The sequence below is a fragment of the Ranitomeya variabilis genome, chromosome 4, assembly GCF_051348905.1.
Source record: "Ranitomeya variabilis isolate aRanVar5 chromosome 4, aRanVar5.hap1, whole genome shotgun sequence".
Taxonomy (NCBI): Eukaryota; Metazoa; Chordata; class Amphibia; order Anura; family Dendrobatidae; genus Ranitomeya; species Ranitomeya variabilis.
Genome location: NC_135235.1, coordinates 515,459,415 through 515,482,722, shown reverse-complemented (window position 1 = coordinate 515,482,722; position 23,308 = coordinate 515,459,415). Strand labels below are relative to the sequence as shown.

Genomic DNA, 23,308 nt, shown 5'->3' with positions numbered 1-23,308 from the left:
TGGAAAGTGTTGGGGCACGGGCATGGCGACAACCGGTCTTCATATTCAAGATGAGCAGCAGCGTTCACTATACCACAAATCTTATTCCAGCAGCGATCGGAATAGGAGATGTGGTGAGCGGCCACGCCACTTGTGTCACGCTAGAAATTCACGAAGAGGTATATGCCTCTTTATGAATCAGGAATGTCTTGAGTCCAGCACAACGCCTCAACATAGGCATGAATGCCAGGCTTCCTGCATCGGGCCCCAAGTGTCCATATAACTGCTGTAAATAAAAAAAAAAGTGACATGTACAACAGAATACTTTTTTGTGTAACAGGTTTTACACCAATCTTTATTGAACAGTATGGACAGCATGACATTCATGTACGCACAGTATATAGACCAAGGATACAAAGACACTGATGCCAAGGTAAAATACTGAACAGGCAGCCAATGCACGGATTATGCAAGTGGTGCAGTCCGACCAAGTGTACAAAAGTGCAAATAGCAGAAGTGAGAAAACCACTCTGGGCAGAGTCAGTACAACTGATAAAGGTAGAGCACATAATAACAATTTAATCGGTTCTTATGAGGACGGGTTCACACAGCCACATTAGATGCTGCTTTCGTCCAGCAGGAAGGTATCCCAGAGAAAGTACAAGTGTAAGACTTTACAATAGAAATATATCCATGTCCCCTCTGGGACCTGGTCCCATTGTTTTTTATAGAAAGATAAGAAAGCCCATTGACCTACATCATAAACCTTCATACCGTGCACAGTCACAACATTAATGGATAATGACAATCACACACATTTACAATGAACATTAAAATGTTCCTGCTTCCACTGCCGCCAGAGGACCAAGCCTGAAACGCGACTGCAGTGCTGCCAGGCGGCCATCACCATGACCCAACCATAATCCTGGAATCGCCTCTGGTGATACTTCCCAACACTGGACTTATGGCATTTTTATCAATGGGCGGTTTAAAGGTTATTATTTTTAAGAAACAGCGTCACTCTCGACCACTGGCTGTGTCGGTATTACATATCAACCGTATTCAAGTCAGGATGAAATTACACATCGGCGTTTCCAGCATGGACCAGCGGTGGGTCTCCTGAGCGGACCTGGACAACCTCGTATTTGGGTAGCATTGGTATCAGGAGACCCACAGCAGGTCCGCGAATCACAGGACCGTGGAATAGGTGCATCCGGCCTTAAAATTGTGGCTACAGTATCGCCCAAACACAAAAAAAAGAAAGCACTTTCTGCTTCTGTGGAGTGACATGTTCACTTTCAGGCAGTTATCACAATACTGCACCCCTGACTGGCACTTTGCGAGGGATGGGTCTGATTAATGATCGTTATTTATCTCAATTGGGCCATCTAGATTCTATTAGTTTGGATCTGTAATACCGTAAGATATAAAGTTCAATAATACTGTCATTCTCATGTTACTGCAATAGTAGACAACAGTTGAGGGGAAGATGAGGGTCCTGAAGAACATGGCACGGCTTACAGAATCTGTACTGTCTTGTGAGGGTACACGGGGCTCTGACATGACTCCGATCTAGTCACCTTCAGGTACTTCAGGGCTTAGCTGCCCATGTGGTGCCTGCATTATACTGCCATGGTGTTGTCTAAGAATCATTCTCTTCGCGGTATGTGACCCTCTTTCGGCCCATACATGCGTTAATGATGGGCTGACATGAGCAGCTCTAGTACATGTGCAGTACTGTGCAACCTAGCTGTTCCCCACAATATCGGCAGCTATTAAATTGTAAAGTTTTCCTTTCGAGGACAAGTCCAACTAATTACTTCAACTCAGAGGTGAAGGTAAAACAACCATGGCTGCAAACCGGTAAGTCTGGTATGGTCGCGGTTATGTAGGGAAACAGCAACGCATAAGTAACACATATCTACACGGATCGAATTCCAGAAAATGTACAGACCTGAAAGTCAGTGTAGGGTATGGCCAGAGTCAAGTCTAATTGGTTAACCTTTAAGATCTCTAAAAAAAGGGATAAACTAAACATTTGTTGATATGTTACAGCCCCTGTTCAGCATTACACAAACCCATAGGGCACGATTCATTATTGCACCTACGCCTTTATCTAGTTTTTTGGTGTTAGCATCATGACGCAGGGGGCGAGACTCTGATTCCAACTGTGTCTCTTGCTGGTCTGCATAAGTTTTCTCTACTGCAGATCTAGCAGTGCTCAGAATGTTGAGCCCTGTATATAACCCACCCAAAGCCCTGGTTGCCAGCTTTCTGTGTTCACTGTGCATAGGCAGAAAGCTGCTAATTACTTGTCGGGGTAAGGGGGTAGCCCTGAAGTAATCTCCTGCTAATAAAACACTGATTTTATTGAAACAACACACAGCCTAGTGACATATCAATGGAATCAAGGTCTCGGCCCTCACAAAGCAAAAACATGCTGTCAAGATTCTCATTTTTTTTTTTTTAAGTCTGTTTTATGCGTTTGCCTGTTTTTTTTTTTCATGTTCACTGTTATGGGCAGAGTTTGGCAGACGTTATTTTGCCGATTCATCAATTGTGACTTTAAAAAGGTTGCAAAATTTGATGCAAATTTGCTCCACTGCCTCTGGAGTGATTTAATATATGCCAATTTTGCACTAATTTGATAAAGCGTGCTTTTTTTTTTTGCACTGAAAGGTAAAAAAAATGTCAAGATCAAAAAAAAAAATAAAAAAATCCTTTTTCCTTTTTTGTAATATTCATGAACCAGGTGAACCATGATTGATTTTTTTATTTTTTTTTTGCGTCAAATTCTATGAATACCACAAGATAAAGTAAATTGAGAAATCTCCAGGAAATTGTGAATCAGGCTCATAGACTTTCTATTAATCCCATACATCGTTCCGCACTCAAAAGGAAAGCAGAGTGTTTCTGAACCTTGGATTAAGCGATTAATAAAGATGACGGGACTAGTGATGAGCAAACGTCCTCAGATAACGTCTTATCCGAGCATGCTCGGGTATTATCAGAGTATCTTGTTCAAGCTTGTTTATTACGTTCGAGTCCCCGCGGCTGCATTATTTGTGGCTGCTAGAAAGCCTCAACATATGCCGAGATTGACTGTATGATAGGGAATCCCCCATATGTGTTGAGGCTGTTAACAGCCGCAAATGATGCAGCCGCGGGGACACGAACGTATAATGTACGAGCACGAACAAGATACTCTGATAACACGTTATCCAAGTACGTTCGCTCATCACTAGTCAGGACCCATACCGTGACCACTCAACACTACTAACCAGGGACTTCAACATATAAAAGATATTTAAGAAAACCCCCCCAAAACGTAGCTACCCTTTAATCCTGAAACAATTAGACGTGTTAGGCCAGGTTCACATTGCGTTCTGCGCGTCCGTTAAACGGACTACGTTACACCATAGCATGACGCGGTGTAACGTAGTCCGCTAACGCCGCTATTGAATGTAATGTCGGACGCATCGCTAGCGCACGCCCACAATGGGCGTGCGTTAGGGATGTGCCGTCATTGAGTGACGGACCCCGAGACGTGGGTTGCAGCGTTTCCGGGTCCGTCACCGCTAGCGCAGATAGAGCTAGCAGATGCTCTATCTGCGCTAGCGGGCAGCCATACCGGCACTTGCGTTAACAGCAGCCCGTTAACGTAAGTGTTGAACGAGCTGCTGTTAACGCAATGTGAACCTAGCCTTACAGAAAGATTTCTTGTTAAAGCAAAGTTCCTCACTGCAGCTACAGGAAAAAATAGAACCACAAAGTTACATATCCTGAACGACATGGCGCACTGCAGAGTTGCACTGTAGTATGTATACCGGTAGATCGTGAGGGTCCTACTGCTGGAGGAGCAGTAGTGGGAAAAGGGGGAAAAAAAGTGGATTTCTAGAAGGACCCCAACCAGTTCAATATCACAGTTAATTTCAAATTTTGGCCTCATCAGTCACTTTTACGATTCTCAGGTATTTGAGGGCAGTCTACTCCTGGCGCATTGTAAACCCTCCAGATTTACTGTTACTCTAAACCTTCAGTAGGTTCCGAGGATCACAATGTAAATCAATCATTTGAAAAAAAAAAAAAAAAAAAAAAAAAAAACACCCCTCAGACATGACCTGCATTATTTGTATGCACGCTTCCTAATAAATTATACTTCAAGATTTCACGTTCTTAATGATCCCGTGGAATGAATGGACGCTCCGTTAGTCCTGTAAACAGTTGCGGTTTTGCCGCTCTGTGGCAAAAAAAAAAAAAAAAAAAAAAGAGATAAAATAAAGTGCCGCAGCCCCCAAAAGTGCAGAGGACTTCAAGAAATAAGTCTGATAAATCATCCTTGTGGGGGACGACTGCCACACACTATGGTGTCAGTGGCGATTTCCCTTCTTGGTGAAGGAGCTCTCACCATTTGTCCAGGGTGGTAAACTTACACGAACACAGACAGTTTTGCAGAATTCATAAGGCAATCTTGCCATTGAGGCTTTCGGCGAGACAAAGTTCATGAAGTTGGAATGGAATAGTTGATGCAGAGTTGGAATGAGCAGAACAAGCTATTTTTCTATCAGGCCGCCTTCCTTCAGCTTGAAGTAGAAGAACTTCTCCAATGTGTTGGCACACTTGCAATAATCGCTGTCTGGGGGGTTGTACTCTCGGCAATTGGTGATTATTCTCTGCAGGTCAGCAATGAAGATCTTCTTGGTCACATAGTATCGGTTTTTCAGCCGTTCCGTCATCGTCTTCAGATCTATAATGAGGCATGACACACAGATGAGGCACATACAAATACTTACAGGACACACAACTACACATCCTGCAATAGACAGCAAAGCTTAAAATGGACTTAACTCGTCTCGAACAGTCATTCTGAGCTGACAAAGCACAGGCACTCGGTGCATTATGGCGGGACAAGTCATTTATATACACACACACACCTTCCCACCGACTTGTTTTCCCTCAATCTCCACCATTCTCTGGCTCTATGAAGACAGGGTTGTCAATCACAGAAGGGGGTGGGTGAGAGTAAAGGAAAAACAAACAGGTGGGAAGCTGTGGATAAATGTTTGGCCACACCAATGGTGCACCGAGTGGCGGTACGTAGTTTGAACAGTCATTCTGTGCTGACAGAGTCCCATTAACCTCCTCCTCAACTAATCAATTATGTTTTGAATTTTACTTTTTTCCTTCCCTTCTTCCAGGTGTCATAACTTTTTGGATTTTTCGGTTGATATAGCTGTATGAGGGGAGGGGGGCCTTATAATCCGAATGCAGCTTACCAGTCAATGGTGGAGCAGGGTTCCAGAGTTGCTGCTGCAAGAAGCTGGCGAAGGTTGAAGTGGGGCGATGCTGCAAGCCCCAGGCTGGTAGGAGGGGGTGTTTGTAGATCTGGGGGCTCCGTTGACATTTTGTAAGCCTGGAGCTCCCCACACTTTTCATGGTTTTCAATGTGGCTGACTTTGGGAAAATGATCGCTGGAGGCAGCATATGCACAGATTGAGCTCTCGTTGCTGCCCCACTCCTACCTCTGCCGCCAGGTTCCTGCAGCAGTGACCCTGCCTCCTGGGACCCCACTCCACTGTCCCCTAGGTAAGCTACCATAGAAGTGGACTATAAGATGAACCACCATTTTATTAAAATATTTTCTTTTTATTCCTATTTTCCTCCCCAAAATTTGGGGTGAGTCTTATAAACCGCAAAATACGGTATATTTAACATCTTTATATTTTTTACCATCTTTTTTTTTTTTTTTAATAATAAAAATGATAGGGATGGGGGTAGGGGGTGTCAGATCCAAAGTTATGTTTTTGTAATAATCGCTCAAGTTTATTTATTTTTTTTTTTCTTTAGTTCCCTTAGGGGACAGATTGAACCTGTGGTTGTCCAATAGCTTATATTACATACTACAGCAGACCCCTGGCTGCCTCCACCACATTAGCACAGTGCGATCATGTCGCAGTAGGTGCCTAAGGGCCGCTCCCAACTTGTGCTGTACTTCTATGGCTGATGTCAGGAAGGGGTTAATATACATGGCCCCCATAGTGATTATCTGAGCTCTCCTAATCCCAAACCCAGATGTGGCTGTTGGTGAATGATGGGAGTTGTAGTTTGCAGCAACTAGACAACCAAATGTTGGAGACTAGTAACCTAGATACTGTTCATTTTATCTGGAGTAAAGGGACCTTACCAATTGGAAACCGGATAACTTCATAGTAATCTGGAGCCTCAGATTTCTTCACAGGTTCCATGAAAGGCCAAGCACTTGGGTGTGTCTGAAGATAAATGGAAATCCAAATTAATCGGTTTAGGCTTCAAATATAAAATTATTCCTGACCGCTCTTCCTGCTACAGTTATTAGAGATGTTCAGCGAAAACCAGGGAAGTAAACTGCGATGTGTTAGAAAACCAAGTCTTTACCAGTAACATGAAAAAAAATATATAAATAAAAATCAGTAGAAACTAACTGGAAGCTACATACATTGCACATCAACTGCTCCTGCGTCTAGTATGGCTTAAAGGTGATTTATCTGCAATTACGGTACATGGCCAGCAACAAAACTGTATGGGAAGACTGGTGCCATGGCAGCACAGTATGCAGATCTCATTAGACATCTTACAAACGAGTCCTGCCTGCGAGAGCGCAGTCATTAATAGTGCTCTAACTGTGTGATTTGTGAGGAGCCCTCTCGGAGGAGCGCAGAACAGGAGACGAGATAATGAAGGCAAGAGCAGATTTACTGCTCAAAGTGCTATATCCCTGCCTGCAAATGGTGCCTGAAAAGGAGATGTAGTTAAATAATACACAAGTTCTTAGCTCTGCCAAGCTATTACCTTAATCTGAGCTAGCAAGTTCTTCAGGACATTATACAACTGGTCTGGGTCTTTAATTTCCTTCCTGGGGATAAAAAAAAAAACCGATATACTGTATACAGATGTTATCATCCTTGTGGATTTACATTGTGATGAATGGAACCTGCTGGAGGTTAAAGGGGTCATCCACTAGTAGGACAACCCCTTCTCAACATGAATGTTTGCCCCCGTTAAAATAAAAACACCTATACTCCCCTCCGGCGTTGGCTTTCACGTTCCCAGGTCTCACATGAGGTGGTTTTGCCACAAGAGCCCTGCGCCCGATTAGCGTTGGCATCTCTGTTCCCACCTTCAGACGAATAAGTAATCAAGAGGTGGGAAGCTCACTTGCTCTTGATTACTTATAAGTCCGAAGGCGGGGGACAGTGATGCAAACGCTGATTGGGAGCAGGGCTCACATGATAACCTCACGTGAGTCCCAGGAACGAGAGTTCCGACACTGCTGAAACGGTGCAGCCAGTGTTTTTATGTTAACGGGGCAAATATTCAGATTGAGAAGTTGTTGCTCTAGTAGTGGATGACCCCCGTAAGTAATATATATATATATATATATATATATATATATATATATATATATATATATATATATATATATATACATACATACATACACACACACACACACACACACAATATATGCTTTGTAAACTTATTACTTTGGATTTAGGAGTCCAGTGAGCAGTCTCATAGACTGTATGACTGGACATGGAGGAATAGCTGTCAATCACTAAGAACCACCACCCACTGGACCCCTAAGCCTATCAGGAGCAGAGCTTGGAATCAGCAAGTGTCAAGTTATAGTGAACCTTGTCCCAAGACCCTGATAAGTTACAGGTTCACGAACAGAAGCTCTCCTCAGTGGCTAGTGAAGGCGATTCACATCAGGGTGTCCCCCGCCTTTCTATATACCCGTATGCAATAACGAAGCACATACATTTGGCTTGTATAAAGCAGATGAAGGATGATTGGGGTAAAACAGGAGTATGTGCTGCTTCAGTCTTATGTTAGTGCATACTTTTATTGGCATGGTGGTTGGTAAGGATATGACAATTAACTGTAGCACAGTTTAGCACTCACTCACCCTTTTTCTTTGCAAGATGGCTTCCATCCAGTTTCTCCTGAAACAAGAAGAAATGTCAGTTCTGCATATTTATTAGTTCTCTGATAGAGACCAACAAACTGCACTTGAACTTACGTATGCCAGGTATGCATTCTACTGGAATCTGTCGCACCCCTTCTTTGAAACAAGTGAGCCCGGGGTACACTTTGCGGATCTGCGCTTGTCGGCGCTCAATCAGTTTCTTAATTATCTGAAATCAATTGAAAACATTATCACTTACGGAGAATGACAAGCTTAGCGAATCAGATTCCTAGTACTCTAAGAATGTGTTCACATGTTGCAGTAGATGTGCCCAATTGATGTAAAGCAAAAGCGTATCTTATGTCATGGAGGAGGAAAAGGGCGCTGCATGTCGTAGGAGCAAGGACAGGTGAGAATTTTTTTTTTTTTTTGCAGAAGGATGGGGACCAAGGTGGTGGCATTATTACTGGATAGGGCCAAGACAAAGGAGATTAGTACAAATTGAGTGCTACATTTATGGGGCAAGTGGTGGTCATAAATACTCTAGGGGGCTAATTGCTGTATATTTCTGAATGGGGCAATACAGTAAAAAAAAAAACAAACAAATAAAACCCACACATACCTCTTTTTGTTTTTTAATAATATGGGAGAGCTCAGTGTAGGGAATTCGAGGATTAAGTTCACACTCCATCAAAGTGGCTCCCTCATAATCCTTGATGTAACCCAGGTAACGACTTTTTGGAACTTTAATATCTTTTGAAAACCCCTAAATGTGAACAGAAATATTATAAAAATCTGAAGCAGCTAAAGAAGAAAAATAAAATAAATGGATTGTGCAGCTCATGGCAAAACCATCAATTTAGGACTTTAAAAAGGTTAAAAATAAAGAGAATTAACATCCGCTGTATCTACATTCAGCTACAGCAACCACTGTGAGAATCCTATTAATTTCCTCTTGATGTAACATTACAGCAGTATTTTATATGGGGATTTATTTAAAAAACAAAACAAAAAAAAAACCACGTCCAGAACAGATAACTTCCTTATTTACTCCCTTAGGCTCAGGCTCAGAAGATGATTAAAATACAAGGTTTCCAAAAAAAGGATATCACAAGAATATAGGTTATAACTCCAAAAGCATTATATCAGAAGATGATGAGCCTACTTCATACACAGCAGGTGCCTATTGTGTTATACTGGGACATGCACCTGCCTGTGAAGTGACTGACCCAAGCTTCAGAGACTGGGCGTAATAGGAGATCGCTGAGAGAACCACACAGTATTGCAGGGTTTATTACTCTTGATCAAGAGCTTGTAGGTTTGTGTCCATTTGGTGGTTACTGCATAGAATCCCTCAATGTCTGTCCACTATTTCATCCTTCTTCTCCGCTAGATTTCTAAAACTTAACATGGACAAAACAGAATTCATTGTCTTCCCCCCCCCCCCCCCCCATCTCACGCGACCGCCCCAACGAACCTATCCATTACAGTAAACGGCTGCCCACTCTCCCCAGTGCCACAAGCTCACTGCCTCGGGGTAATCCTTGACACTGATCTCTCCTTCAAATAGCATATCCTAGCCCTTTCCACTTCCTGCCGCCTTCAACTCAAAAATATTTCACGGATCCGTACATTCCTAAGCCAAGAATCTGCAAAAACCCTAGTCCATGCCCTCATCATCTCCCGCCTCGACTACTGTAACCTCCTGCTCTGTGGCCTCCCCTCGAACACTCTGCACCCCTCCAATCTATTCTAAACTCAGCTGCCCGACTAATCCACCTGTCCCCCCGCTATTCCCCGGCCTCTTCCCTCTGTCAATCCCTTCACTGGCTCCCCATTACCCAGAGACTCCAGTACAAAAGCCTAACCATGACATACAAAGCCATCCACAACCTGTCTCCTCCATACATCTGTGACCTCGTCTCCCGGTACTTTCCTGCACGCAACCTCCGATCCTCACAAGATCTCCTTCTCTACTCCCCTCTTATCTCCTCTTCCCACAATCGCATACAAGATTTCTCTCGCGTATCACCCCTACTCTGGAACTCTCTACCACAACATATCAGACTCTCACCTACCATCGAAACCTTCAAAAAGAACCTGAAGACCCACCTCTTCCGGCAAGCCTACAACCTGCAGTAATCACCGATCAACCAAACCACTGTACGACCAGCTCTATCCTTACCTACTGTATCCTCACCGATCCCTTGTAGATTGTGAGCCCTCACGGGCAGGGTCCTCTCTCCTCCTGTACTAGTTGTGACTTGTATTGTTTAAGATTATTGTACTTGTTTTTATTATGTATACCCCTCCTCACATGTAAAGCGCCATGGAATAAATGGCGCTATAATAATAAATAATAATAATAATAATAATAGTGAATGCCATAAAAGCGGAACCTGTTATGACCTGGTGGTTACGGAGCGGTACTGAGATGACCTGGTGGGTAAAACCAATCATGGACAAACTTAGAGGAGGTAGCAGCTCCACAGACAGTAATCACTGATATGACCTAGTGAATACGGAGCAGCACTGAAATGACCTGGTGGGTAAAACAAATAATGTACTAGCTCTGAGGAGGTGGTAACTTTACTGACCGCAATCCCTACTCCTAACACCAACACTAGAAATAGCCGTGGAGCGTACCTAACTATGCCTAGATGCCTCAGCACAGCCTAAGAACTAGCTACCCCTGAAGATGGAAACGGAAAACTATCTCGCCTCAGAGAAACCCCCAAAGGAAGATAGCCCGCCACAAATATTGACGGTGAGTGGAGAGGGAAATGACAAACTTAGAAATGAAACTAGATTTTTTAGCAAAGGAGGCCAATACTATTTAAATAGACAGAGATAGAAAAGGCTACTGTGCGGTCAGTATAAAAACTAAAAAGTCCACGCAGAGTTTACAAAAAATAACCACCACACCGACTCACGGTGTGGAGGGGCAAATCTGCGACCCCAGAGCTTCCAACTAGCCGGAATATTTCATCACGACAAGCTGGACAAAAGAGACATAAATTAACTGAACAGAAGGTCATAAGCAGGGAAACACCCAAAAGCTAGCAGACTTATCTTAATCTGAAAATGGACTGGCCAACAGAGAACTTCCAGGAAAGGACTGAATCCACAGGAAATACATTGACAGCTGGCATCCACTACAGCCAAAAGCCCAGTTAAATAACAAAGGCCAGGGAACCGATTAGTGAACGCAGCTGCTAAGTTCCACTTGAAACCACCAGAGGGAGCCCAAGAGCAGAACTCCCAAAAATACCATTCGCAACCACAGGATGGAGCCCAAGAACGGAATTCACAACAGTACCCCCCCCCTTGAGGAGGGGTCACCGAACCCTCACCAGAGCCCCCAGGCCGATCGGGACGAGCCAAATGAAAAGCACGTACCAAATCGGCAGCATGGACATCGGAGGCAAAAACCCAAGAGTTATCCTCCTGGCCATAACCCTTCCACTTGACCAGATACTGAAGTTTCCACCTTGAAAGACGAGAATCCAAAATCTTCTCCACCACATATTCCAGCTCCCCCTCAACCAACACCGGAGCAGGAGGGTCAACGGAGGGAACCATGGGCACCACATATCTCCGCAACAAAGATCTATGGAACACATTATGAATGGAAAACGAAGCTGGAAGGGCCAAACGAAAAGACACCGGATTGATAATTTCCGAAATACTATAAGGACCAATAAAACGAGGTTTAAACTTAGGGGAAGAGACCTTCATAGGAACATGACGAGAAGACAACCAGACCAAATCCCCAACCCGAAGCCGGGGACCAACGCACCGACGGCGGTTAGCAAAACGTTGAGCCTTTTCCTGAGACAATGTTAAATTGTCCACCACATGAGTCCAAATCTGCTGCAACCTGTCCACCACAGAATCTACCCCAGGACAGTCCGAAGGCTCAACCTGCCCTGAAGAAAAACGAGGATGAAAACTGAAATTACAAAAAAAAGGCGAAACCAAAGTAGCCGAACTAGCCTGATTATTAAGGGCAAACTCGGCCAACGGCAAGAAGGTAACCCAATCATCCTGATCAGCAGACACAAAGCATCTCAAATAGGTTTCCAAGGTCTGATTGGTTCGCTCCGTCTGTCCATTTGTCTGAGGGTGAAACGCCGAAGAAAAAGACAAATTAATGCCCATTCTACCACAAAAGGACCGCCAAAACCTAGAAACAAACTGGGTACGTCTGTCAGACACAATATTCTCCGGAATACCATGCAAACGAACCACATGCTGGAAAAACAAAGGAACCAAATCAGAGGAGGAAGGCAACTTAGGCAAAGGTACCAAATGGACCATTTTAGAAAACCGGTCACAAACCACCCAGATGACAGACATCTTCTGAGAAACAGGAAGACCAGAAATAAAATCCATGGAAATATGCGTCCAGGGCCTCTCAGGGATAGGCAAAGGCAAAAGCAACCCACTAGAACGAGAACAGCAGGGCTTAGCCCGGGCACAAATCCCACAGGACTGCACGAAGGAACGCACATCCCGTGACAAAGAAGGCCACCAAAAGGACCTGGCAACCAAATCTCTGGTTCCAAAGATCCCAGGATGACCAGCCAACACCGAACAGTGAATCTCAGAAATCACCTTACTAGTCCATCTATCAGGAACAAACAATTTACCCACAGGACAGCGGTCGGGTCTATCAGCCTGAAACTCCTGAAGCACCCGCCGCAAATCAGGGGAGATAGCAGAAAGAATCACCCCCTCCTTGAGAATACCAGCCGGCTCACGGACACCAGGAGAATCAGGCAAGAAACTCCTAGACAAGGCATCAGCCTTTACATTCTTAGATCCCGGAAGATAGGAGACCACAAAATCAAAACGGGAGAAAAACAAAGACCACCGAGCCTGTCTAGGATTCAACCGCTTGGCCGACTCAAGGTAAATCAGATTCTTATGGTCGGTCAAGACCACAACACGATGCTTGGCTCCCTCAAGCCAATGTCGCCACTCCTCGAATGCCCACTTCATAGCCAACAGGGTGGATAAAAATCAATGTTTTTTAAAAAAAATCAAAAAAATCGGATTTTTTTGATTTAAATCGGATTTTTTTCAATAAACTGCTTTTTGAGGAAAATATTTTACCATCCAAAGGTTCTTCCATCATGAGATAAAGCGGAGTTGTTTAACTCAGTAGAATAAAGGCTGTATATGTGTAACATTCACAATGCCATGCTCTTCCAGAGGTTTCTGTAGGATGCTGACTATCCAACAAGTTTGGGCATGTCAACTGAATGGAAAAAGAAACTAAACCAAAAGTGAAACCAAGCTAGAAGTGTGGAATTAAAGGGGCAGTATGAACAAAATGTGGAGGCTATTAATAGTTTATACAATTAAGACATGCTGCTTTTAAACACCTACCTATTGCCATATAGTAAAACAAAAAAGATTTTTACTTACTTTGGGGTCCCCCCCTCACCCTGGCGTTAGATCGTTGCCCCTAGTTTCGTCCGTGTAACTATGGGCGCACATGCGCACTGCTCTCACTTCTCATTTTAATCGTGATTTATATTAAAAAAACCTTTTGATTTAAATCAGTGATTTAAATCATGATTAAAATCGGCGTGATTTAAATCAATCCACCCTGATAGCCAACAACTCCCGATTGCCGACATCATAATTACGCTCAGCAGGCGAAAACTTTCTGGAGAAGAAAGCACACGGCTTCAACACAGAGCCATCAGAACCTCTCTGAGACAGAACAGCTCCTGCCCCAATCTCAGAAGCGTCAACCTCAACCTGAAAAGGGAGAGAAACATCTGGCTGACGCAACACAGGGGCAGAAGTAAAACGACGCTTAAGCTCCTGAAAGGCCTCCACAGCCGCAGAGGACCAATTCACCACATCTGCACCTTTCTTGGTCAAATCGGTCAGAGGTTTAACCACAGTAGAAAAATTAGCAATGAAGCGGCGATAAAAATTAGCAAAGCCCAAAAATTTCTGAAGGCTCTTCACAGATGTGGGCTGAGTCCAATCATAAATAGCCTGGACCTTAACAGGGTCCATTTCAATAGCCGAGGGAGAAAAACTTCTGAACTCCAAAAAGGCACTTAGACCCCTTCACAAACAGTGTATTAGCACGAAGAATCTGAAATACCATCCTGACCTGCTTCACATGAGACTCCCAATCATCGGAAAAAAACAAAATATCATCCAAATATACAATCATAAATTTATCCAAATACTCCCGGAAAATATCATGCATAAAGGACTGAAACACAGATGGAGCATTAGAGAGCCCGAAAGGCATCACAGGATATTCAAAATGGCCTTCGGGCGTATTAAATGCTGTTTTCCAGTCATCACCCTGTTTGATGCGGACCAGATTATACGCCCCTCGAAGGTCAATCTTGGTAAACCAGCTAGCCCCTTTAATCCGAGCAAATAAATCAGAGAGCAAAGGCAAAGGGTACTGGAATTTGACCGTGATCTTATTGAGAAGGCGATAATCTATACAGGGCCTCAAGGAGCCATCCTTCTTGGCAACAAAAAAGAACCCCGCTCCCAACGGTGACGAAGACGGGCGAATATGCCCCTTCTCCAAGGACTCCTTTACATAAGTCCGCATAGCGGCATGCTCTGGCACAGACAGATTGAAAAGTCGACCCTTAGGGAACTTACAGCCAGGAATCAAATTAATAGCGCAATCACAGTCCCTATGAGGAGGCAGAGGACTGGATTTAGGCTCCTCAAATGTATCCTGGAAATCCGACAAAAACTCAGGAACTTCAGAAGAAGGGGACGAGGAAATTGACATCAGAGGAATGTCACTATGTATCCCCTGACAACCCCAACTAGTCACGGACATAGATTTCCAATCCAGCACTGGATTATGTACCTGTAACCATGGAAACCCCAGCACAACCACATCATGCAAATTATGCAACACCAAAAAGCGAATATTTTCCTGATGTGCTGGAGCCATGTTCATGGCTAACTGTGTCCAGTACTGAGGTTTATTCTTGGCCAATGGCGTAGCGTCAATCCCCCTCAAGGGAATAGGACTCTGCAAAGGCTCCAAGGAAAAACCACAGCGCTTGGCAAATTCTAGGTCCATTAAGTTCAGGGCAGCGCCAGAATCCACAAATGCCATTACAGAAAAGGACGACAATGAGCAAATCAGGGTAATAGACAAGAGAAATTTAGGCTGTACAGTACTGATGGTAACCGACCTAGCAACCCTCTTAGTTCGCTTCGGGCAGTCGGAGATAGCATGAGTAGCGTCACCACAGTAAAAACACAGCCCATTCTGACGTCTGAACTCCTGCCGTTCTGCTCTCGTCAAAACTCTATCACATTGCATAGGCTCAGGACTCTGCCCAGAGGACACCGCCATATGGTGCACCACCTTACGTTCACGTAGGCGCCGATCAATCTGAAGAATGGCCAGAGACATTGACTCGCTCAAACCAGCAGGCGTGGGAAACCCCACCATAACATCTTTAAGAGCTTCAGAAAGACCCTTTCTGAAAATAGCCACCAGGGCATCCTCATTCCATTTTGTAAGCACAGACCACTTTCTAAATTTCTGACAATATATCTCTGCCGCTTCCTGACCCTGACACAGAGCCAGCAAAATTTTTTCTGCCTGATCCACAGAATTGGGTTCGTCATAAAGCAGTCCAAGTGCTTGAAAAAAATGAATCTACATTGAGCAATGCAGGATTCCCTGGCTCAAGGGAGAATGCCCAGTCCTGCGGGTCGCCACGCAGCAGAGAAATAACAATCTTCACCTGCTGAATGGGGTCACCAGAGGAACGGGGTCTCAGAGCAAAAAATAATCTGCAATTATTTTTGAAGTTCAAAAACCTAGATCTATCCCCAGAAAACAAATCAGGAATAGGAATTCTAGGCTCAGAAACAGGAGTTTGGACAACATAGTCTTGGATACTCTGTACCCTAGCAGCGAGATGATCAACACGCGCAGATAGACCCTGAACCTCCATATCAGTACCAAGCTCCTGCACCATCCAAAAATCAAGGGGAAAAGAAAGGACGAAACAAGCAACAAGAAAAAAAAAACAATGACTCAGAACTTTCTCTTCCCTCTTTTGAGATGCATTTAACACATTGTGGGCCAGCTGTACTGTTATGACCTGGTGGTTACGGAGCGGTACTGAGATGACCTGGTGGGTAAAACCAATCATGGACAAACTTAGAGGAGGTAGCAGCTCCACAGACAGTAATCACTGATATGACCTAGTGAATACGGAGCAGCACTGAAATGACCTGGTGGGTAAAACAAATAATGTACTAGCTCTGAGGAGGTGGTAACTTTACTGACCGCAATCCCTACTCCTAACACCAACACTAGAAATAGCCGTGGAGCGTACCTAACTCTGCCTAGATGCCTCAGCACAGCCTAAGAACTAGCTACCCCTGAAGATGGAAACGGAAAACTATCTCGCCTCAGAGAAACCCCCAAAGGAAGATAGCCCGCCACAAATATTGACGGTGAGTGGAGAGGGAAATGACAAACTCAGAAATGAAACTAGATTTTTTAGCAAAGGAGGCCAATACTATTTAAATAGACAGAGATAGAAAAGGCTACTGTGCGGTCAGTATAAAAACTAAAAAGTCCACGCAGAGTTTACAAAAAATAACCACCACACCGACTCACGGTGTGGAGGGGCAAATCTGCGACCCCAGAGCTTCCAACTAGCCGGAATATTTCATCATGACAAGCTGGACAAAAGAGACATAAATTAACTGAACAGAAGGTCATAAGCAGGGAAACACCCAAAAGCTAGCAGACTTATCTTAAGCTGAAAATGGACTGGCCAACAGAGAACTTCCAGGAAAGGACTGAATCCACAGGAAATACATTGACAGCTGGCATCCACTACAGCCAAAAGCCCAGTTAAATAACAAAGGCCAGGGAACCGATTAGTGAACGCAGCTGCTAAGTTCCACTTGAAACCACCAGAGGGAGCCCAAGAGCAGAACTCCCAAAAATACCATTCGCAACCACAGGATGGAGCCCAAGAACGGAATTCACAACAGGAACCCAAAGAACAATGACAGACTTGCGGTGCTTCTTTTTTAACTAAAAATTCACAATTATTAATTATATTTTATGGTAAATTAAACTGAAAGCATCACATGATTGATGCTGCCCGAACGACAGGTAGCCCCAGAGAATGGCCCCTTCAATAAAAACTACAGACTTTCCGAGAAACACAGATTTAAAAATGGGATTAGGAGCAAGGTTACAAGTCCACAATGTGCCTCCATCGGCTCAGCTAGATTGTGAGGTCTCTCCTTATAAGTCTAGCTAACCAGACGAGGACAGGAGGGTTCAATAAGATGGCAGGGACCATTCCACTATGGCTTGGCCCCATACCATGTTTTTCTTTGAAACATCACAGTTGGACAGCTGGATTATACCAAAAGAAAGGGTACATCTTTGAGGGGGAAAGAGAGAGAAAGAAAGGGAAGGAAGGAAGGAAGGAAGGAAGGAAGGAAGGAAGGAAGGGCAAACTGGACAAATTAATAAAACATTGGTGGTTAACAGACTGCAGTTTTCGGATGTGATCATGATAGATAGAATGCAATGTTGTAACTTCCCTGCTTTACCAAGTCTTTATTTATTGCTTTAGAGCATATATGCAATAATCTTCTATTTCTCTTTAGTAGTCCAAAATCATTTGATCACCGCCATTATGGAAATGTGATCTCTTGTGCTGGCTTGTGGGTGATGTTGGGCAGCAGAATGGCGTCAATACCAATTGTTACAATTTGGGGGTACAGCTCAAGAGAATATAAAGGGAAAGGAACAACCTCAACAGGTCATCTCACAAACAAGACTGTAGCCTAAGACGTTGAATCAATCACGCTACATTGAAACTTTTACCTTAGCAGGCTATTTTTTTAAAAAAAACAAAAAAACAAAAACAAAACACCTTTCACACCCGATTGCCCTTAGCTGGGGATATATTCAGATCCAGGAGTCTGATCCAGACTTTAGTCTGATCCATGTATCTTTCAAATTCCATCTTTCAAATTACAGATTTCTAATTACTATACTTTGAATTAGACTTGAATTTGACTGGAATTTGACTGTAAGGTAACGGACTATCAAACCACTACCATGTATCGGTTTCTTTTCTCTTTCACACCTATACTACTCTATTTTTCCCTACCTCCAGTAATCCCCCCACCTAGTAAGGAATTAGTAATTTCACCCTCCATCCTCCCCCAGCCATCTCACCTCCTCACAGCGGTTCCACATACAATCCTTTCTCCACATACACACGGCCCCATCATGTCCTATCCAGCTCCCACCTTCTAACGCTCTGTCTGCTACTCCTCATCGCTGGTGACGTATCCCCAAATCCTGGCCCTCCTCAACACATCCTCACACTCATTTCTAACCCCCTGCCACGATCCTCTACACATTTTCCTAACCATTCATCCAGCCCCCACTCCCCTTACCTGGAGCTCCGTCTGCAACAAACTGCCATTTATCCATGACCTTTTCATCACTAAGAAACTATCCTTCCTCGGCATCACTGAAACCTGGCTCACCCCCTCTGACTCAGCCTCTCTAGCTACACTTTCCTATGGCGGATTCCACCTCTCTCACACCCCTCGCCCCAACAACAAACGTGGTGCAGGAGTTGGCTTGCTCCTGTCCACCACCTGCTCCTTTACTCCAATCCCACTACCACCCTCCGCTACTCTTCCCTCGTTTGAGGTGCACTCCGTCCGCATCTATTCCCCCTCCAACCTCCAGCTGGTTGTCATCTACCGCCCCCCAGAACTAGCCATCTCCACCTTTCTCGACCACTTCACCACCTGGGTACTTCATTTCCACTCTGCTGACATCCCCACTATCATCATGGGTGACTTCAATATCCCTATTGACACTGCCACCTCAGCTTCCTCAACTTTTATCGCTTACTGCCTCCTTCGGCCTCACTCAATAGTCTTCTGGGGCCACTCACAAAGATGGTCACACACTAGACCTTATCTTTACCTGATTCTGTTCCCTTACTAATCTCACTAACTCACCCCTCCCCCTCTCTGACCACAACCTACTGACTTCTCTTCCCTCTCCTCTCCTAGTGCGCAACCCCCACTCCACAAACTCACTCACCCTCGCAGAAATCTCAAACACCTCAATTTACAATCACTCTCTGAGTCCCTTCTCCCTCTTACAGCTTCCCTTCATGACACAGATGCTGCTGCCACTTTTTATAACACCACAATAACAGCTACACACAATTCGGCCGCCCCCACACGCATAGCAAAACAATCAACAGACAGCCCTGGCTGACCAGCCTGATCAAAGAACTGAGACGGGCTTCCAGGGTCGCTGAGCGGAGATGGAAAGATCCCACTCTGCTGAGCACTTCATCGCATACAAGCAGTTCCTCGCCAGCTTCAAGTCCACGCTCACTGCCGCAAAACAAACTTATTTCTCATCTCTCATATCCTCCCTGTCTCACAACCCTAAACAGCTTTTCAACACTTTCCATTATCTACTCCGTCCCCCAGCAACTCCTCCCTCCCCCCTCATTTCTGCTGAAGAAATTGCCTCTTTCTTTAAACAGAAGATCGATACAATCAGAGGAAGCTTTGGCCCGCAGCGCCCAATGCCCCTCTTAGCTGCTCAACCCTGTTCCTCCAAAAAACAGCTTCTCCACCATGACAGATCAGCTCTCCACCCTCCTGTCTAGATCACATCTCACCACTTGCACGCTTGACCTGCTCCTCTCCCAACTCATCCCTAACCTCACCACAGTCTTCATCCCAACCCTAACACACCTCTTCAACCTCTCACTCACAGCTGGTGTCTTCCCCTCATCCTTCAAACATGCCAAAATCACACCCATCTTCAAATAGCCCTCCCTCGACCCATCCTCTGTGTCTAGCTATCGCCCGATATCTCTTCTCCCTTATGCCTCAAAACTACTGGAACAGCATGTCCATCTTGAACTGTTCTCCTACCTCTCCTCCTGCTCCCTCTTTGACCAGTTACAATCTGGCTTCCGACCCCATCACTCAACTGAAACTGCCCTAACTAAAGTCACCAATGACCTACTAACCGCCAAGAGCAAGCGACACTACTCTGTCCTCCTTCTCCTGGACCAGTCTTCTGCCTTTGACACTGTGGACCATTCCCTCCTGCTACAGATTCTATCATCTCTTGGCATCACAGACTTGGCCCTATCCTGGATCTCGTCATATCTAACAGACCGAACTTTCAGTCTCTCTCTCTCCCACACCACCTCCTCACCTCTTGTCTGTCGGTGTCCCTCAAGGCTCAGTTCTGGGACCCCTACTCTTCTCCATCTACACCTTCAGCCTGGGACAGGTCATAGAATCACACGGTTTGTGGTATCGTCTCTACGCCGATGACATGCAGATCTACCTTTCCGGACCTGACCTCACCTCCTTACTCACCAAAATCCCACACTGTGTCTGCTATCTCGGCCTTCTTTTCTGCTTGCTTTCTAAAACTGAACATGGACAAAACAGAATTCATCATCTTTTCCCCCATCTCACTCTACCCCTCCACCAGACCTATCCATCAATGTCAATGGCTGCTCACTTTCCCCAGTCCCGCATGCTCGGTGCCTTGGGGTGAACTTTGACTCTGCCCTCTCTTTCAAGCTACATATCCAAGCCCATGCCTCCTTCTGCAGTCTCAAACTCAAAAATATATCCTGGATCTGAGCATTCCTCGACAGCAAAACCACAAAAACACTAGAGCATGCGCTTATCTCCCGCCTTGACTACTGCAACCTCCTACTCTCTGGCACCAATCCAATCCATCCTACACTCTGCTGCTCGACTAATCTACCTGTCTCCCCGCTATTCCCCAGCCTCTCCCCTATGCCAAGCCCTTCACTAGCTTCCTATCGTCCAGAGACTCCAGTTCAAAACCCTTACTATAACATACAAAGCCATCCACAGCCAGTCTCCTCCATACATCTGCGACATGGTCTCCCGATACTTACCTGCACGCAATCGTCAATCCTCACAAGATCCCCTTCTCTACTCCCCTCTTATCTCTTCTTCCCACAACCGCATTCAAGACTTCTCCCGTGCTTCCCCCATACCCTAACTCTCTACCCCAACACATCAGACTCTTGCCTACCATAGACACCTTCAAAAAGAACCTGAAGACTCACCTCTTCCAACAAGTCTACAGCCTGCAGTGATCCTCAACCTGAACCGCCGCATGACCAGCTCTACCCTCTCCTAGTGTATCCTCACCCATCCCCTGCAGACTGAGTCCTTGCGGGCTGTTATTGCCTTGTTGTTTGCTCATGTTTATTGTATTTGACTATATTTGCCCCCTTTCCACATGTAAAGCACCATGGAATACATGGCGCTATAAAAATGTATAAATAATAAACCGTAACACCTAACATGTATTTTTGAAAGAAGTTTACACTTTTTCTTTTCTTCCCCATTCCTTTCCAATGAGTTATACTAAAATCAGATTCCTTTATTATCACAGGATGGCTACATTCACACATTTGTGTGAAATGTCCGGGTGACATCCAATTTTTTTTTCTTCACTGGACATTGCTCCTCTCCTTGAATATCTCTTGAGCTTTACCCTTCAAATGAACTGGCTGTCATGACAGATATATCTATGTATTATAGCAAGCACAGCAGCACCCTGTAAGAGCTAAAATATACTCAAACATTGAATATATGAGATCTGAAATGCACTGTTGCTAAACAAAATGTAGTTACAAAAATAAAAGGTTCTTAGCGCATAAATTGGCCAATTGATGTGTGCTCATCAACCATGGCAAGGTGACAATTCTCTAATGGGTATCAACTGGAATACTTATCAAACATGCCCCTCAGGCTTATAAGGCTATATTTTAAATGGGAAGATAGGAACCAATTAAAAGCACCCTCTGATTGATGGGAGGAATGCAGACACAACCTCCGCTAGTAAACTACATAAAAACAAAACAGAAAAAAGCACCACCATATAATGCGTTTACCCCTTGAAATGTATTAACTGGCTGTCATGAGATAAATTAGATCACACACACACCTAAAATATTCTCAGATAACTGAACCAGAGCCTGTAAATTGCACCACATGGCTGATGAAAATAATGTATTTATTTAGTTAAAGCATTTATTTATACACCGCTCAAAAAAATAAATAAAAGGAACACTAAAATCCCACATCCTAGATATCACTGAATAAAATATTCCAGTTGTAAATCTTTTTTCATTACGTAGTGGAATGTGTTGAGAATAATAAAACAAAAATTATCAATGTAAATCAAAATGAATATCCCATGGAGGTCAGGAGTTGGAAAGATACTCAAAATCAAAAAAGTGTAAAATCCAATTACAGACCGATCCACCTTCAGTGGAAATGCCTCTTGACAAGGAAATGTTGCTCAGTAGTGTGCGAGACCTCCACATGACTGTATGACCTCCTTACAATGCGTGGGCATGCTCCTGATGATGGGACAGATGTTCTCCTGAGGGATCTCTCCCCAGACCTGGGATTAAAGCATCAGTCAACTCCTGGACAGTCTGTGGTGCAACATGATGTCGGTGGATGGAACGAAACATGATGTTTTAGATGTGATCGATTGGATTCAGGTCTGGGAAACTGGAAGGCCAGTCCATTGCATCAATGCCATCATCATGCAGGAACTGCTGACACTCTTCAGCCACATGAGGACTAGCATTGTCATGCATCAGAATGAGCCCAGGGCCCAGTGCACCTGAATATTGGTCTGAGGATCTCATCCTGGTACCTAATGGCAGTCAGGGCAGCTAGGGTTAGCAGATGGAGGGCTGGGTGGCCCTCCAAAAAATGCCTCCCCACACCATTATTGACCTACTGCCAAACCGGTCATGCTGGAGGATGTTGCAGGCAGCAGAAAGTTCTCCATGGCATCTCTAGACTGTCACTTCTGTCTAAAGTGATCCTTGTGAACATGCTCTCATGCGTGAAAAGAACAGGGCGCCAATCTTTGTGCTCTCTGGGAAATGCCAATCTCCTTGAACAGTGTTGGGCTGCAAGCGCAACACCTACGAGTGGATGTTGGGCCCTGATATCACCCTCATGGAGTCTGATTCTGACCATGTCAGAAGACAAATGGGTGCTAGTGGCCTTCTAGAGGTCATTTTTCAGAGCTCTGGCACTGCTCTTCCTTGCACAGAGGTAGCGGTCCTGCTGCTGGGTTGTTGCTCTCATACGGTCCTCCACATCCCCAGGTGTACTGGCCTGTCTCCTGGTAGCTGCTCCATGCTCTGGACACTGTTTTGAGACACTGCTACCCTTCTTGCCACAGCTCGTATTGATGTGCCATCATGGATGAACTACACTACCTGAGCAACTTCTGTAGGTTAT

At 44.6% G+C, this 23,308-nt stretch overlaps 1 protein-coding gene across 2 annotated transcripts in view; it reads right to left on the bottom strand.

Moving 5' to 3' along the window:
* Positions 1–309: 309 nt before the first annotated feature.
* KAT2A (lysine acetyltransferase 2A) overlaps positions 310–23,308 on the bottom strand; it is a 62,080-nt gene continuing 39,081 nt past the window's right edge. For both annotated transcript variants that reach the window (XM_077252140.1, XM_077252139.1), the window contains 6 exons: positions 8,550–8,693; positions 8,042–8,156; positions 7,928–7,964; positions 6,808–6,871; positions 6,164–6,248; positions 310–4,726 (listed from right to left, as the gene is read on the bottom strand). In XM_077252140.1, coding sequence (XP_077108255.1) covers positions 4,533–4,726; positions 6,164–6,248; positions 6,808–6,871; positions 7,928–7,964; positions 8,042–8,156; positions 8,550–8,693 — 639 coding nt within the window. In that variant the 3' untranslated portion in view covers positions 310–4,532. The remainder of the gene's footprint in view (positions 4,727–6,163; positions 6,249–6,807; positions 6,872–7,927; positions 7,965–8,041; positions 8,157–8,549; positions 8,694–23,308) is intronic.